Below are 17,524 nucleotides of genomic sequence, written 5' to 3'. Positions count from 1 at the left end.
ACAATTCTTAATGATTCAAAACTATATTTAATATAGAATATTTTATCCACCTAAAAATGTTTGGTACCGCTTTCGATAATCGGATATCATCGGAATTGGCGCTATAGTCTGAAGGTAGCTGAAAATTGTTATTTGTCTATGCTTTTTGACACTACACGTAAGTCGTGGATTGTTACGTATTTACTATTATGGACATATTGACAGTAAACCAGTAGAAGAGCTTGGAGTGTTTACAAAAATTGTTTTATAAATAAATAAGAAGTAATTTTATAAAGTTATTATTCAAATTAATTAAAATGGCGAGTTCAGACGCTATCCAAGTTAGCTCATTACCTCTTCCGCCTATGCAATATGTAAACCAATATACAGATGAAGCTATTAGACGTGGTAGGGCCCCAAAGCCACCACCTCCAATACAAGATACGTACCACATGTTTGGAAATGCATTTAATACTGAAGAAAATATTATCAGGCCGCTTGAAAGTCAAGTAATTAATTATATCTATATTTTAAAATTGCATTTACTTTAATTTTGTATTAGTAAGTAGTGTTGAAGTTTTAATAAAAATTGCAGGGAATTAAAAGGTTATACCCTCTTCATTTTGATAGAAGGCGAGAATTAAAAAAATTGAATCAATCTCTGTTAGCTAATTTCTTAGATTTATTGGATTTGTTGGTGAAGTGCCCTGATTCACAACGCAGAGCTGAAAAGGTAGAAGATTTAAGTTTATTGTTCATTCATATACATCATTTACTAAACGAATTTAGACCACATCAAGCAAGGGAAACTTTGAGGGTAATGATGGAATTGCAAAAAAGACAGAGGATAGAAACTGCAAATAGGTAATTTCAAAAAATTCTAATCTCTGAATAATCCTATTGAGTTTTTACAATTATTTTTTTACAGATTTCAAAAGCATTTAGATAAAGTAATGGATATTCTTCAACAAGCTATTCAAAATTTACCAGAACCCATGGATTTAGACTCTAAAATAATGATTGACACTGATTTATTAATGAACCGTGAAAATAAAGATAATTCAGAAAATAATCAAGACCCTTGTTATATTTTGGACAGGGTTATGTGCAGTATCGTTGATAATATGCAGTGACTTCATTCTTGGTTTTTATTATTTTTGTAAATAGTTTTGGTGTTTAGTTCTGTACATAGTGTTGTGACTTGATTTTTCAAGTGGGTTAATTATATTGAAATAAATTAGTTTTTGGTAAAGCATTTTTAATTTTGTGGATATAGAAGAGGAAACAATAAATAGGTAAGCCATTGTTACATTGTTGCTATTTATCATTTTCTAAGGTTCATCTCACATAAGGGCTTTTTCAGAAACAGTTATTTTGGATCAATAGATCGTAGATCCTGATAGGTTCAGTTGAAACTTTAAATTTAACAAGTTGACTGCCAAGGCAATTTTCAGAATTTGATTTAATTATATTATATCACTAAAAACACTAATTTAGACACAAAGTTATCATTCAAAGGTGTAGAAATATAGGCTTTGCAAAAAGTATAATCATATTATTTCTTGGTTAATTTTTTTAACAAAAAAACTTTTTGAGAAAGTTAATTATTCCATAGATGGCAGTTAACGTGTTAAAACTTAACCTATACAATCCTTTTATTTTTTATTGTTTTAGTTTTCATGAATAAATTTTCAAAAATATTTTTTCATGTTTACATTTTTAGATTTTTTGTTTCTACTTAAATAATAATTATTTGGCAGTTAATAGATATTTACCAGCATTTTATTTATATGTAGAAAGCGAAAAAATATAGAAACTGTCAATTAAAATGCTCCCTTTTAATCCAGGAATAGGATAATCATTCAGTAGATTGTAGATCCTGAGAGGGATAAATTTAAAATTCAACCTACAAAACCCTTTGATTTTTAAGTAAATTTTCAAAAGATACTTGGTCATTTTTATATTTTCATATTTATTCTAATTTATACGAGGGTTGCTACTTAATTTATAAGATATAGCAACACTGATGTGAATATGTCAAATCTAACATTGCCATCATAAAGTTTGACATTTTTAATGGTAAATGTTCTCAGAACATGCTGTCATACGAGAACCATTTGAGTTGTTTACAGATACTTAAAACATTCATATTGGTCGAAAAATTGAATTAAATCTCATGCGATGATTTTCTATGACTTTCTGAAAGCTCGTGACACTGTCTAGCGATGTTCCATCGTCGAAAGGACATTGCTGACTTTTAGATTTTGCTTTTACTATAATTCTTTGTATCAGTTTTTATAACCAAAGAACAAGGATGTTGTTAACAAAACATTATCACCAATACAGACTGTTCTGACGTATTTTGGCTTATAACCTTACAAGGTTAATTTTCTGCGTAAACTTAAAATACTATTTCAGTGTTTTTAAATATTATTGGGATTTTTAATTAAACAAAAGTATAAAAAATAATTCTAATTATAGAAATGATTCACGTATTTGTTTATTAATAATTTGAAGTCATTAAAACATTATACATGAGGGTGTGATTTATAAGAAATATAAATTGAACTTTAAAAAGTTATATTATATGGAATCAAAAGTTTATTTCACGAGAATTTGTTATGGAAATCACGTTTTCGCTGAAGGTATTACATATTTTTGTAAAGGGCCGTATAAAATAATATCTAACAATCAATTCTCAAATTATATTGTTGTAGGTATATGAAAATATGAAAACAAGTTTGGTTTGACCTTTTTTTGAAAGTTAAATATATATATTATTCCAATGAAACACAAGTGAACGTTTTGGTTTTCATGAAGTAGTTTTTAAAAAACAAATACATTAGTTAAAAAGCAAACAATTATAATTATGTAAGGTGTACAAATGCCGGCTGCGATGTCAGCGGATTCCGGTATGTCAGGTCATCATATTTTAGGACTTAACTCACACTATATATCTTCTAGGTATTTAAAATGATTGTAGATAAATTTCCAACAATTACCATTAATATTAATTGAAGTAACATGTTTAACGTTAAAAGTTTGATAAGAAATTAAAATTGTAAAGTAATAAAATTATTTATATTCAACCATTAATGAACGTTACTTGAAAGTGTTAGTCGGGGATGGATATTATTACAATTATTGGTAAGCATTTCCATTTTCAAAAATTCTTTCCACAATTAAAATACATAGGTTATAGGTAAGAAAAAGTACATAGTATGAAAATAATGTACAATTAATTTTAAAGTTTAAAATAGTTTATTTATGTAACAAGTGTGTAAAGTAGCCTTTTTTCAACGAATGTGAGCCTGCGGATCATCCGACAAATACATTAATTTACAAAAGACCTTTACACACGAATTGCACACAATATTTTTTCCACTAGTTAAAATTTTAATAAAACACAGAAGTATAATGGTAATTTTTTTCAATTTTCAAGCACTAGAAGATTAGAGCAAACTAACTAAACAACAGACGAATTTAATTACTTACACCGATAATACTAAAGGTGCCCTTTGTACAGTTATCAAGTCTGTCAACTCTTTTCTATGACATGCAAGAATGCCATTTAAAAATAATTATTACTACATAAGTAGAAAAAGAAATTGAATGGGCGCGGTTTGAACCTAGGACCTCCCGCATGTGAGGCTTGTACTCTAACCACTACGCTTCGGCGAACTGCATTACTACATTAGCCAGTACCTAAGTGGTAAATTATTTATTGAAGACTAGTTAAAACTATATTCACAACAAAAAAAATGAGGATCTATTAAATACATGAAAAAATTTATATTTTAATATTTTTTCCACTTTTAAAGTTATCGCGTAATATTTTCGTTGTACAATAATTTAGAAAAGTCTAATAATATACGTCTTAAGTCCGACTATCCAACTACTCAATACTTGAAATATCTATAAAAGTAATTTACATATATAGATAAGATGTTTTTTGTTAATCTATTTGCGATAGAAATTCGTCATCATTTGTTGTGATGTGCCTAGAGTGGATATATGGGTATAATAATTTGTAATTCTCAGTTTTTGTCACAAAAAAAATGTATGGGGTATTTATTAATCCTCTCAATGTAATTTTAGGTTAGTTAATTGTTATTTGTTTAAAATTAATTTAGTATACTTGAAAGGTATAGTTAAAATTTCAAATTATAACATTTAATTACATATCCCTAACCTCAAAATCAATATTAAACAATCAAAATCTTCTACTATTATCGCAATACTCTGAAAACTATATTTTTTGTGGTCGAACTATTTATAAAAATAGTTTTCACTAAAAAATTTGTTGACATATCTGTATAAACTCACTTTATCATCTAATTTGGAAACATTTAGGAGGGTTGAGTAATTTTATTTAATTAGGTTTATACTAAATAACAAAACTGTTATAAATACTTAAAATTCATATTAAAATAGCAATAATTTATGCTATTACATACAAATCGCGTTTCACTTTTGAATTATAGGTATCACACAAAGATGTATCAGGATTGTGAGAACATGCTTAAGGACTTTTGGAGCTGAAAGACCCACGACAACTTTATTAGTAGTTATTAGTATTTGCATTGGTGTACTGCCATTTGTTACAGCAACAGCCTTAATACCGCTCAAAGTGATATTAGACCTAAGCAACGCGTTATCAACTAAAGGTAGATTTTTCTCCAAAATAGATGGTTTTACTATTAAAGAAAATGAATATTTTCAAAGTAATTTTAGTGAGAACATTTTCAATATAACAATATTGGTAACACTGAAATATATCAAGGAAAAGGAAGTAGAGAGTTTAATGTGGTGTAGCCAAGGTTGGTAAAGGATAGGTTGTCCGATGTACATGTGACGTCATCTGTCAAAAGCCGTGAGATGAGAACATAGAAAAACCATCAAAATAGAATGGAATATCGAATAGTATACAGAGTGTTTTTTCTTCTAAATTTACTTAACTAAAATCTTCAACAATAATCTAGATACGTACTCTATCCTTGCTCAAATGTTTTCTTAACCTAAACTTAATCTAAAAAGGGGATATAAAACAAAAGTTAACCGCGAATGGTGCAAATTGAATGTAAACATTGCTTAATCTTCGGTTCGTATTCAACAAGCAATTTAACGACTTCCTACTAATCAATCTATCCTTTATCAACTTCGTATTGTAACGAGATTAGATGAGAGATATGGAGGGGAGAATGAGAGTGAACGTACTAATACCGTTCATTTTTATTTTTGTTTTGGCGGTAAATTTGAAAATACGGTTATTTATAGAATTCAAACGTCACTTCTGAACATAAAAATTTCAAACACACTATTGAAACGAGCAATTCAGAAAATAAGTGAACTTAAAAACAAAAACAGAAATTAACAACTACATTGTTCAATAATTGACAGTATAAACTAAAACTGCGTAATCTGTGACCAAAACTTCAAAAAAACCGAGGACGTGCCTTCAGAAAATAATCTTCATTATTGAATCAGCTGTAATAACAAACACAACAGTTGCCAGTTGACTTGTTATCACCATTTCAATCTAAACTAACTATTTTAACATAATTTGGGTGAAAAGCTGAATATTTTGAATCACCTCATAATTTCATGACACACACTTGACAATGCAGTAATTCATGCAAGGATCAAAATGGCATCCCTCGAACTTTGGATGTGCACTGGTATAAGCCTCTAGGTTAGATAGTTTATTCTTCTTTTTCTTATAACTTGACCTTACCCTGTATGTTTACGCAGTTATTGAAAAAACTGAACTGTAAGTTATTGAAGATATTTTGAATTACTGAATAATATATTCTTGTGCTATAGAAACAGCACATGTCAGGAATAGGAGTTGACACGTGTTAATTTAGAAAAATTTCAGATTAAATAGAAAGTTCTGGAATGAGTGGCAATATGAATGAATGGTGTTACAATATTCACTGAATCGTAGTAGAGTTGAAACTATAAATTAATTTTTTTAGGTTTTTTCTACGTATTGTACTCCTTAATCTTCCAAGTGTCCTTTTTAACATTTCTTATTTGTGGATTATTTATGACTGCATTTGCATTGGCCTCTTGTTTAACATTATTACATAAATTTAATCTTATTGTCAATCATAATTAAATCTATTATGTTTTGTGACATTTTGCTAAATAATGTTGTGTAGGTATATGAATTTATAATAAAAATTGTATTTATATCATTATTGAATTTTATTTTACCCAAATCTTTCCTTTAAATTGACTAATTCATCACAAAAATCCATTTTGCTTCCTTTGAATAAACTTACTATTGAATCATTTATGAAAAATTTGCTTATATTAAAACCAAGTTAAGCAAATTTTCCCAATATTTTGTAAACGTATAAAATAACAATGACTTTAAACTCCTGTAGTTTTAACAAAAAGTAAAACAAAAGTTTGTAGTAAAATGTTTTTATTAGGAATTTATACAAAGCGTAAAATTACTTAAGATACTTAACTTGGTGTAAAAGATAAATCAAAGATATTCTTAAGTTTGTATTTAATTTTGCAACTTTTTCTCTTCATCTTTTTCTTCTTCTTCTGTTGGATCATTATAAACTTTATTCAATGTTTCATATAAAGCATCAGTGATTTCTTTGGAAGATAATTTCTTTGGATTCAAATCAAAACACTTAAATTTTTCCGGAGATTCACCAATAACATCTGTATTTTATTAAGAAAAAACAATATGGATCCTATTTTCTAATAAAAACTCTTCATGAAACCACTTTTAGGGAGAAAAGAAATCTTAGGGAAAAGTGACTGCTCCACAAAATGAAAAAAAAAAATAGTACTGAAGTCAGATCATATTTATCTCAATGAACAAGAATATCAAGTTATAATTTGAAGTTACCAACCCAGGTATTGGTAAAACAAACTAAAAATGAAATTAGTCAGAAACAATAGAAGTACATCAAAAGCTGATATCTTATAAATAATTTTGAGCCTCATAATTACATAGTAAATTTATTTTTGTAAAGCTACAAATAGCACTCTCTAAAGAACCAAAACAACACCATTAAAAAACTTTTTTTAAATTTTACCTCTCAGATCCCCCGAAGGTTCCTTGGACTTATATCCTGATCACCCCAGAGCAAAAATCTGAGCACGCACCTGTGAGTTATTGTTTTTTTGTCGATCTTCATTAAAGAATATTTAATTGTAAATTCAGCAGTTTTTTAAATGTTCTTTAACAACATTTTTAATGATATGATCTTTAAAACTCACTCTTCACTTTTTTACATTCAACATTATGTAAGAAACACATTAAATTCTACTTTTTCCATTGAAAAAAGTGTCCTAACAATCCTATGATTATTTATGGATGGAAATAATATTATTAGCCTAAATAGTTTTTTAAAATTATTTCAATGTAATAATGAAATTTGAAATAAAACTACAGCATTATTTTGTAAAGGATACAGCCTTTGACACAATTAGATTCATAACAAAAAGTTGTGTTAGTCAGTAACTTGTAGACTAATATTTCAGCCCTACAAATAAATCAGTTCTTGACGTTATATAACTTGATAAATAATAGTAGTAGTAGTAATACCTTTTTTTATCCATTTTTGATTGTTTAGCTTTAAGACTCATTAATTTTTGTTCTAAAGTTTTTACTGTTTTTTCTGCTTCAATATTGCATTTTTCTAAATCATCCAGTTTTTGTTGTAATTCATCCTAAATTCATAGTACTACAAAAGATTAATACTAAATGGAAAATGAACTTACCTTTTCTTTCTCGAGTTTATTTAAAAATATGCTGTTTTTATTAGACATTTTGTCCAACTTATCTTCAGCTGTTTTATTATCAATTTTGTTTAGGAAATCCAAAATTATAGGTAGAGGCTGTAGTTTTATTGGTACATTTTTGTAATCTTTAAGGTCTCTCTCAAATATTTCGGAAGATGAGTTAATTTCCTCTATTATTTGATTACTTATAGTTGATACAAATTTTAGTACTTCGTTGGTATTCATATTATTAGATTACAAGATACGAAATATAATGAAAAATTCTAACAGCACTAACAGAAATTGTCCTACTTCGGAGGCTAGATTTCTGTGATCTACAACTTCACTTAAATTCAAAATAACAAACTTTCTGTTTATCAAATTTCAAATTTGACAGCGGAAGTCATTTTTCAGGATACGTTCGGTAAATTATTTATTGTTAGAGATCTGTCAAACTTAAATTGTAAAAATAATATTATTTTTGAATTATGTTTTTACATAACTTCAATGGTATGAACAAAGTTTCCAATGTACCAGTGAAGTACCTATTCCTTCATACAAAATAATCGTGTACTATTTCAAAACATAAAAAAATTAGACGTTTCATGTATATTTCTTCTAGATTTTATTTTCTCCACTAAAAATCACATATATAACAAGGAAAAAAAAATATATCAACATAATTTAATTCATATAATCATGAAATGAAATTCATTAATTAATGGAACGGGTTATCGAAATGTACTTTCGACAGCTGTTTTTGACAGTGACATTTAAATGGTTGGAGCTAGGAGGTGACAGAATAGTTTTGATGAGTGCGAGGAAAAATGTTGAGATTGATTACTAAAGAAAAGAAGGCATAAATGTTACGACAAACAAATAAAAAACCAGAAATGGCATCAAGAGTTCCCCGACTAGGTGAACATCAAAAGAAAAATAACAGTCTCTTTTATTTGAAGAAGGCCAAACAAGCCTGTGTTAAGAATGATTATGCTGAAGCTTACGAAAACTTCGTTCTTTACTTCGAAAGTTTGAACGACCCTTCGAATTCTACTTCTGCCGTTCAAACGGTTTTTACTAAACTCGTTTGTAAGATGGGAGCCGTTTTAGAAGAAACTTCAAATATAGAAGAACTTCTCAAATGTTATATTCAAGCTTTAAATCTTTTCCCCGACAATTATGTGATCCTAAATAATTTGGGAGCATATATGTTCAAGTGAGTAAATTCTATATTAATTTGAAGTTTCATTCATATGTAATAATTCTTTTAAGTCAGATTTATTAATCTATCTTCCACATTATTTTTCTTTCAATACAATTTTTTTACTATAATTCATGTTACTTAATCAAATGTTTTATTTATATAATAACTATTTTTTTTATCAAATTTGTACTCAAAATTTTTTGTATATCACCTGGACTAGAGAAAATTGTGAATTACTATAAGTAGGATTAGTTTCAACTGGGTGGAAATCCTAGAAATAGCCTAAACACTAAAGGTGTATTTTGAATTTCTGAAAAAGTAGTGACCTCAATTTCATATTTCATTATCTAATAGTACCTAAGTCAATTCTGATTTATCTTAATGTTACAATTGAGGTTTCTAAGAATATTGTTATCTTGTTAGTGTATGCTCTGTTTTAGTATCTATTATTTAATGCAAGGATATGCAGAGTTGCCTTTTTGTCCCAATTTTCATAAAATTTTGATAAAAACACGAATATTATTGTGTTTAAATATACACATTTATGAATTTATATTTATAATACAATTTACTGTATCAGTTTCCATTTTATTACTGTCTTTTACACCCATTTACAAAACTTTTACAAATCTATATATTTTGGTTTGACAAATTGCTTTTAGTTACACTTTTCATTGCATTTAAGTTAAGTTTACTCATATTTCATCTCACTTTTTGCCATAATGATATTTTTAATGGAAAATGTGTAAACTTGCATTTGAAAGGTAAAACAGCTCAATATATTTTTCAATAACACTTGACTAATCTAGAAGTGCTCAATACATAGGGAAACACTTTGAGAATAAGTTTTCAACATCACGTCTGTTCTAAACTATTAAAAAACATGAAAAAGAACATGCTATAAAGTATTAACTTAACCTAGAAATGCTATATTGCCGAGCATTTCAATTGATTCTCATTTAGATTTTTAAATTCTATTAAAGGATATCTGAGATTGATATAGCTCGAAGATACCTAGAAAGAGCTGTCAAAGTTAATAAGAATTATCTCCCTGCTGAAATCAATTTGATGCACGTGAAATGGCACCAGATACCGAGGTGGCATTTTAGAATGCTCAATGATAAAAGTAGAAATTTAGCTTACGAGAACGCCATTAAATCTGTGGTTAAAGAAGGATATAAGCATGTCGTGGATATTGGAGCAGGATGTGGACTTTTAAGCCTCATAACAGCACAATTACCTGGAACTTCCATTGTGGCGATTGAAGAAAATAAACAATTGTATAATATGTGCTTAGATGTGATCAAGAAGAATGAAGTTACCAATGTTAAAGTGCTTCATTGCTATTCTACAGATTTGGAAGGTAAGTTTTAGGAGTGTTGATATCGAAATTTGAAATATTTTTGTCATCGTATTTCTAGAACCACCAGATAAATGCAATTTGTTAGTAACTGAAGTATTTGATTGTGCCCTATTTGGTGAAAGGGCTTTAGAAAGTATATACCATGCTTCAACCGTTTTAAGAACGGAAGAGGATTATAAAATAATTCCTTGTGGGGCAAAATTGTATGTTACAGGTATAAGAGATTTTTTAAAATTTCTGTATTGTAAGTTATTAGTTATAAAATTTCAGGTCTAAGCTGTCCTGATCTAGTTAAACAACATAAATGGACTAATGCTAAATCCTTAAAACTACTGAATCTTGAAAACGTCTGCTTAACAGAATATGATTTAGAACCATACGAGGCAGAAACTTTATTAGAAAGGGATGTTAAATACATGACTGACATCCATCAAGTGTTCGATATAGATTTCTACAATTTAGAACAAATCACGGAAATGTTGAACGACGATTCACACGAAAAAATAGTTCAGTTGAGGTGCATCGAAGAGGGAGAGTTACAGGCTTTTGCAATATGGTTCGATTTGAATCTGACGGAAAATATAAGCATTACTACTAATCCATTGGACGAAGAACAAGTCACTTGCTGGGAACAAGCCATTGTTTGCTTGGATCATCCAGTTAGAGTTGTCGAAGGAACTGTTGTAACTGTTAGAGTTACAGTTAGAGATTGTGGGATAAATGCCACTTTGTTGGAGACCGCCGCCGGCGATCACACATGTTACAAAGTTTCAAAAGAAGTTGTAACATTTTTGAATGATCAGAAGCTGGTTGATTGTGTGTGCGCCTTAGCGCAGAAGTTTTGGAATACAAATCTCACTGTAAGTAATATTAATATGCACTTAAGTTCCAATTAGATTATGTTTGTTTGAATTTAAACTAGTGCCACTATTTCACGTTTATATTAATAATATATTCAGTCTAGGTTGTATTAGCATATAAATTAATCATAGTGATGACTAAAAAGTCACAATTTTGAATATATATTTTTTTTGTAGGATTAGAGTAATTGGAAGTATTTTTTGATTTCCATATTGGATTTACTTATTTATTTTATATAAAACGTGATTCTCATTCTTATTAGAAACCTCGGGTTGGCGTGTAAACAAAATTGTGGACGAAAAATTGATTTTGTCGTATTTTTTACAGATTTTTACTAATAACTTTTGTATTGATTAAAATTGGGAAATTTTCATTATAAACTTTTTTGGGATAAATTAAATTTTCTATAAAATGAAACCCCTCTCGGTTTCCTACGACAAATATTAACATGATATGGGCCTTAATAGTTTTGTTATTCTGAGACACCTTCAGATTCCATCAATTTCTTTTACTTGTATCATTTGTAGTAATGTTATGGCTGTAATAGTAAAATCTAATCGAGTAGCACACTGTATTTTTTCTACAACTATAGAAGAAGTAGCCATAACTAAATGTAGATTCTAATTCCCTCACAAATAGTTTATCTTCAGTCTCTGAGGATGATAATAATTTGTTTAGTGGTAGTGGTGTTACTTATCTCTTGTGGTTTCCTTATTTTTTTTTATTTCTTTATTAGAATTTTCCCAACGTGATTTTGTACTGCAGCATAAATATATTTATATCAATGTATTTGTTTTGATAATTCAGCAGTTTATGATTCATAACAACATTCCAATTTATATACACCATCTTATCAATGGTGCTATCAATTGAAAATATGCAACAGATAATGGGTTTGTTAATGTGACAATGCAAATTTTTCAACTTTTTCTTTTTATAATGTATCATTATTCATTTTCGTCAAGTTTAAATCTTTAATTTCCATTTAACACAATACTATATGAAATACTTCTAAATTAGTTTAAGAGGTGTGATCAAATAGTAGGGAGACTTATTGTTATTCAATACAGAGTAAAAAAGGAGACTAAAAACATTTATTACAATGCAATCATCGTTAAATCCGTGACTAAAAACATTTCTGGCAATGCAACAGTTCTAAAAACATTTATGGAAGGTTTTTTTCATATAGGATGTTATCTACCCTGTCATGGTCTTACCAGTATCAGAAATTTTCAGAAAACGTTTTCCTTTTAGTATATTTTCCATTTCTTTTAACACTATATGAAAAACTTCTAAACTTGAAGTTTTTTATATAGTATACGAGTTGTGATCAAATAGTTAGGATACTTTTATTAAATACAGAGTAACAAGAGACTAAAAACATTTTTGGCAATGCAATCATCCTAAAAACATTTCTGGAAGGTTTCTTTCATATAGGATGTTATCTGTAGTCCATCGAAAGCCATTAATATTTTGAAAGTGGTCTTTGAAGCAAAAAAGTTTGAGAACCTTTATTATATAAATGGTTTTTGCATGATTTGTACTGCGGGTAGCGTGTTTGTTGATTTTTTGAAACCAAATGAACTTTTTTTGTTATAGGTTGTCGATAACAACGTCTGTCCGTTATTAGGATTCTTACTAGCCAAAAATAATTGTTCTACAGTTTACCATCCGATCAAAACAGAAGCCGATAAAACGTTTTTCGAATACGTTTTGTCCGTGAATCACATACCGAAAGAACGATTCATTATTGTCAGCGAATTAGAAATCACCGCGGGTCAAGAAACGTGCATTTTCTTTTTCGATACAATTAACGTTGATGGATCGTTGGAAAATTGCTGTTTTAAAAAAAGCGAAATAGGAACGTCGATAAACATACCGCAGAGTTTGATTATCGTCGTTCAATTGATCAGTTCGCCGTATATTGAATTTTGTAACAGAGTTGACGATGAGAATGTCTTAGAATTCAAAATCGCCGAAATTATCAACGAATATTCGGTAAGTTTCAACAAATCCTATTGACCGCGCCAAATTTTTAACAGCGCGAACGATTTTTAGGGTTACGAGCATCCGAATTTAGAACGATTGATGTACACAGAGCATTCGCCTCCGGTTAAATTTCAATTAGAAGGAGACGGGGTGAAATCCAAAGATATAATAGTCACCAGAGGCGGAGTGACAAACGCCTTATTGTTGTGGTACGATATACAATTCTACGAAGACATTGTATACTCGACTTTGAATAGTATACATTTTAAAAAGACTTGTTTTTTCTTTGCGGAACCAAAAGAAATCCAATTAGGAGATGGTATTAGCATAAAAATGCAAAGAAACGGTACATATATGAAATTTTATATTTAAATTAATAAATGTTTGTAAATAAATTAATAATTGATGTGTTATTCTATTTATTCCCATGTCTAGTTCAAGGAGGTGTGTATTGCTAATCATACGACAATCTGCGACTCGCCGTTAGAGTTAGGAGCGTACCAAAAATAAATAACACGATTTAGTTAAAGATGATCACAGATTATAAACGACGACGTGGTGATATTTGTCATTCCATTAACAAATATCTGTTTATATATATAATCATGCGCGAAAAAAACGAATCAGGGCGACACCCATACAATCGCAAGTAACCGGTAAAAAACAACTCGAAATTAGTAAAATCTTCAAGCTAATGGTATTAGCTTAAAAATAATATATTTTAACGTCTGTTGCTCTCACAATCCAACAATATAATATGATCGAGATTAGGGATAACTGACCCTGATAAAAGGTTATCTATCTGACCCACCAGTGTCAGTTAGCACAAATCACAATAAACTGTTGGTATCAATTTGTAATCGCCAAATTAGCGTGTTTTATTACGATTACAAACCGGGCAGATATTATTTCCAAACTCACTATATGATATTGAGTCGTTTTACTGTAGATCTTGAAATCCTATTGACTGCGCCAGAAATTAAACAAGAAAATTGGAAATTTTTGTTTCGACAACTACCTATAGATACTTGAAAAAGCGGTTAATTTTTTTAAAAACTATACTTTAGACTTTTGTATTAACAAAAATTTATTTATATAAGGAGCTACTGCCGTCGGTTTCTTGTTATGTATATCATGGTCTCCATCAATATATTGAACGGTAATGTTTTTATTTGCGTGCAGTTTTTCCAGCAACTTATGGTACTTTTTCCTTGGTCGGTCGTTGAGTTTAGTATATATCATTAAAGTTGGACATTTTATGGGATCGTACTTTAAAGTCTCTATTCTATATCTCATATCATGAAGAGGATTTATATAAGACTTTATACGTTGATCTGTGGTTATGATATACCTTCCGTTATCTGAAATATGATAAAACACAATTAACTAATTTCATATTTATCCATACAAATTGATTTTTCATCGTTTTAATCTCATCCAATGAACCGGAGATCAATAATATAGTCCAATTAGAAGGAAAAATCTGAAGGTCTTGTAGTGTAATTAGACCTTTAGTGTTGAGAATCGGCAACAAGGCCCGCGAAAACACGTCAAGCTGTCATTAATTACATGATCAGAGAGGTTAGAAATGTGCAGCAATAAAATTATAATTAAATGAGCAACAAACGTAATATTGTGCAGTCAATTATCGAAATTAAATCCACGCAATTCATGAAACACGTGGAGGAAATTTGTACAAAGTTTTTAAATATATTTATCGGCAATCAGAAGCATACAAAAACCTGCAATGCAATCTTCGTTTGGTCTTATGGTTAAGTTATTCTTCTTTTCCCTATAATTCTACCTTTGTCTATATGATTATGAAGTTCTCCAATATTTTGGAGTGATTTTAAATATTCTAGTCAGTTCTATGTGTGCTCAAAGAATCTACGACACAGAATTTAGGTAAAGTTTTTCTTCTTTTCTCTAGAATTTCATCTTTGCCTCTACGAGACAGAATTTAGAAATATGTCAAAATTTCTAGTAGAATGTCTCATATTTTGAATAAGATCATCTACAAGATATATTTTCAAAGTTTTTGTTTCTATACACAAATATAAGGATTTTATTGAAAGTAGTACAGCTGCTTAACATTTTTGAATAAAGAAGATATTTAATGATTAATAATCAATATAACCCATAATTTTTTGAATTAAAAAAAACTCGCTCTCTTAATCATTTTTTTCCTGTTCGGATTACAATTTCACTTGAAGATCGAACCTAATGGATAGGCAGCCACTCATACGTCTAACTTCACACGTGTCGCCCCTCTTGAAACTTTCCTATTTCGCATGTTCCTCTTCACTACTTTCATAATTCAGAAGTGAAAGTGTTGAGAGTACTACATTTATATTTGTGCGCATGTGTATCGTTGTGCGGAGAGCGCATGATCTCTTGTATGTTTGGAAGAGCTCATGCGCACAACGTGTGACTTGACAGGCCCCAGTCCTGTTCATTTGTAAAGATGTTTCTTTTATTTTTCTTATTGACAGTTAATAAAGCCTTTTTTTATTACGAGTGATTTGTTTGATTAACCATGTACCTTAACAGAAAGTTTCTTTATTCTATTCTCAGTATTAAAACTTTTAAACAAAGGCACTCATTCACTCAAAATCCCATTAATTCTGATCATTCTCATGTTATTTAAACACAAGCGAATACATTCAGTTCTTAATTAACTCATTTTCTTTATAAAAAAGAGAAGTTCAAAGTTAGGGCTTTATCAAGAATCAGTGCTGCTATAAGAAACCCTAACTTGCATTCCACCATTAATAAATAAATTTATTTGAGTTTTTTGCGAATTACAATTAATATTGACCTATATTTGAGTCTAAATAAGAATAACAGGGCTCAAGTAATTAGCTTTTCGAATGTATTCAGTGATAATAAAGTAAATTTCATTTACCATCAAACATACAATTTAAAAACTAAAATTGTAATAGTTAATAAACAATAATAGATTATAATAAAATGAGTAGTATACAGGAAAAAGCTCCAATAATGTGTTGGAAATACTGGAAAGCAGCTAATAAATTTATTGGGGCGCTGTAAAAGTCATCCGTTATTGGCATGAAAAAATTAGTATAAAAAATGATTAAATGTTACCTTGTAAATGCAAACATCTCTTCAACAAAGGTTCACACGCTTCTCTAGTTAAAACCTCACCATGAAATCTATTTTTGGAAATCAGATTTAAAGCTTCTTCGTAGGTATAAGTTTCAGGCTTGGCTGCAACTATCTCTTCATGCTTTTCTAATCGCGATTTTAGAATTTTCATGGATTCTTTTGCTTCTATCGCAAACAAAACCAAACCGTCTAGAGATATGAATTTTTCCACATGTTGTGGATACACTCTAGCAAACAGCAAACCAATCTGACCTCCGTAACTGTGTCCTATTATGGTATACTTTTGTTTTTCAAAATAGTCGACCACCAATTTGAATACTATGAGAAAATCTGTTGAATGTATAGGTAAATGTGGTGGAAACGGCGAGGAGAATCCATGTCCAGGAAGATCGACACAAATGTAATAAAAGCTAGCTGATAAGTATGGAATTAGATTATCAAAACTTCCTGCATTATCTGCAATTCCATGAAATAGCAAGACATGTGGATTTTTGTTGTCTCCCCAAGCTTTTACTAAAATATCAAAAGCAACATTACAAAATTAGATATAGTTAAGTGGAAAGTTTCAATTTACTTTCAATAATAAACTTTTATAAACAAGATATTTTATATTTTCAAAATTAGTTTTGTATTTCTTTATTTTGGTTACAATTTGACGATATTTTTTATCTCGTGATCTATTATATTTGTATTTCAAAACTTTTAATAGTAGTACTTTTTAAAGACCCTCGGTATTTTTTATGCGCTGTAACTTAATGTACTCTATGAGAAATAGAATTGAACGATCTCATATTAAATGTTTTTCATATAAAATCTTATAACTAAAAAACCATTATTAATGTTTAACATTGTTTTTATTATAATATTATAAACGAGTTGATATTCAGTATCATGAATAATCATTCATTCTAACCTCAAATATTTCAAAAATTGGTATACGTTGGTTTGGATAATTATCGAAAATGTAAATTAGGAATAAATTAAATATTAAACTTACCTGCAATATGTCCCCATGGAACTGGTATTTGAAACTCATTGATACCCAAATTATTGTTCCGTTTATCTACGTTCATATTGTTGGTTTTATTGTATATAACCTAAAAAGTCGAATGAACGCGAAGAAAAGTTTCTAAAGCTACTTACATTGAATATTGGAATCAAGGTCATTTGGCGTAATATTTTCTATAAATTATTATTGTTACTAATTGTTTTTTTTTGATAAGTATATATTATCTAATTATTTTATATAG

The 17,524-nt window shown here is 29.1% G+C and overlaps 4 protein-coding genes across 4 annotated transcripts; 2 read left to right on the top strand and 2 right to left on the bottom strand.

Moving 5' to 3' along the window:
* Positions 1 to 175: 175 nt before the first annotated feature.
* LOC130452929 (mediator of RNA polymerase II transcription subunit 7) lies at positions 176 to 6,180 on the top strand. Its single transcript, XM_056792462.1, has 5 exons — positions 176 to 488; positions 575 to 843; positions 908 to 1,274; positions 4,464 to 4,646; positions 5,958 to 6,180. The coding sequence occupies exons 1-3, from the start codon at positions 297 to 299 to the stop codon at positions 1,110 to 1,112; spliced, it is 666 nt and encodes a 221-aa protein (XP_056648440.1). The 5' UTR covers positions 176 to 296; the 3' UTR covers positions 1,113 to 1,274; positions 4,464 to 4,646; positions 5,958 to 6,180.
* Positions 6,181 to 6,395: 215 nt separating this feature from the next.
* LOC130452928 (uncharacterized) lies at positions 6,396 to 8,148 on the bottom strand. Its single transcript, XM_056792461.1, has 4 exons — positions 7,732 to 8,148; positions 7,556 to 7,680; positions 7,423 to 7,493; positions 6,396 to 6,663 (listed from the first exon to the last, which is right to left on the bottom strand). The coding sequence occupies exons 1-4, from the start codon at positions 7,975 to 7,977 to the stop codon at positions 6,500 to 6,502; spliced, it is 606 nt and encodes a 201-aa protein (XP_056648439.1). The 5' UTR covers positions 7,978 to 8,148; the 3' UTR covers positions 6,396 to 6,499.
* Positions 8,149 to 8,470: 322 nt separating this feature from the next.
* LOC130452922 (protein arginine N-methyltransferase 9-like) lies at positions 8,471 to 13,561 on the top strand. The gene is made up of 6 exons (XM_056792450.1): positions 8,471 to 8,947; positions 9,919 to 10,298; positions 10,357 to 10,512; positions 10,569 to 11,158; positions 12,759 to 13,157; positions 13,218 to 13,561. Exons 1-6 carry the CDS (start codon positions 8,595 to 8,597, stop codon positions 13,518 to 13,520), a joined length of 2,181 nt encoding a protein of 726 aa, XP_056648428.1. The 5' UTR covers positions 8,471 to 8,594; the 3' UTR covers positions 13,521 to 13,561.
* On the bottom strand, positions 12,240 to 17,494 carry LOC130452925 (serine hydrolase-like protein). The gene is made up of 3 exons (XM_056792456.1): positions 17,272 to 17,494; positions 16,254 to 16,787; positions 12,240 to 14,509 (listed from the first exon to the last, which is right to left on the bottom strand). Exons 1-3 carry the CDS (start codon positions 17,345 to 17,347, stop codon positions 14,205 to 14,207), a joined length of 915 nt encoding a protein of 304 aa, XP_056648434.1. The 5' UTR covers positions 17,348 to 17,494; the 3' UTR covers positions 12,240 to 14,204.
* Positions 17,495 to 17,524: the final 30 nt, after the last annotated feature.

The sequence above is a fragment of the Diorhabda sublineata genome, chromosome 2 (assembly GCF_026230105.1).
Source record: "Diorhabda sublineata isolate icDioSubl1.1 chromosome 2, icDioSubl1.1, whole genome shotgun sequence".
Taxonomy (NCBI): Eukaryota; Metazoa; Arthropoda; class Insecta; order Coleoptera; family Chrysomelidae; genus Diorhabda; species Diorhabda sublineata.
Note: the sequence above shows the minus strand (reverse complement) of the source record. Positions and strands in the feature narration are given on the sequence as shown.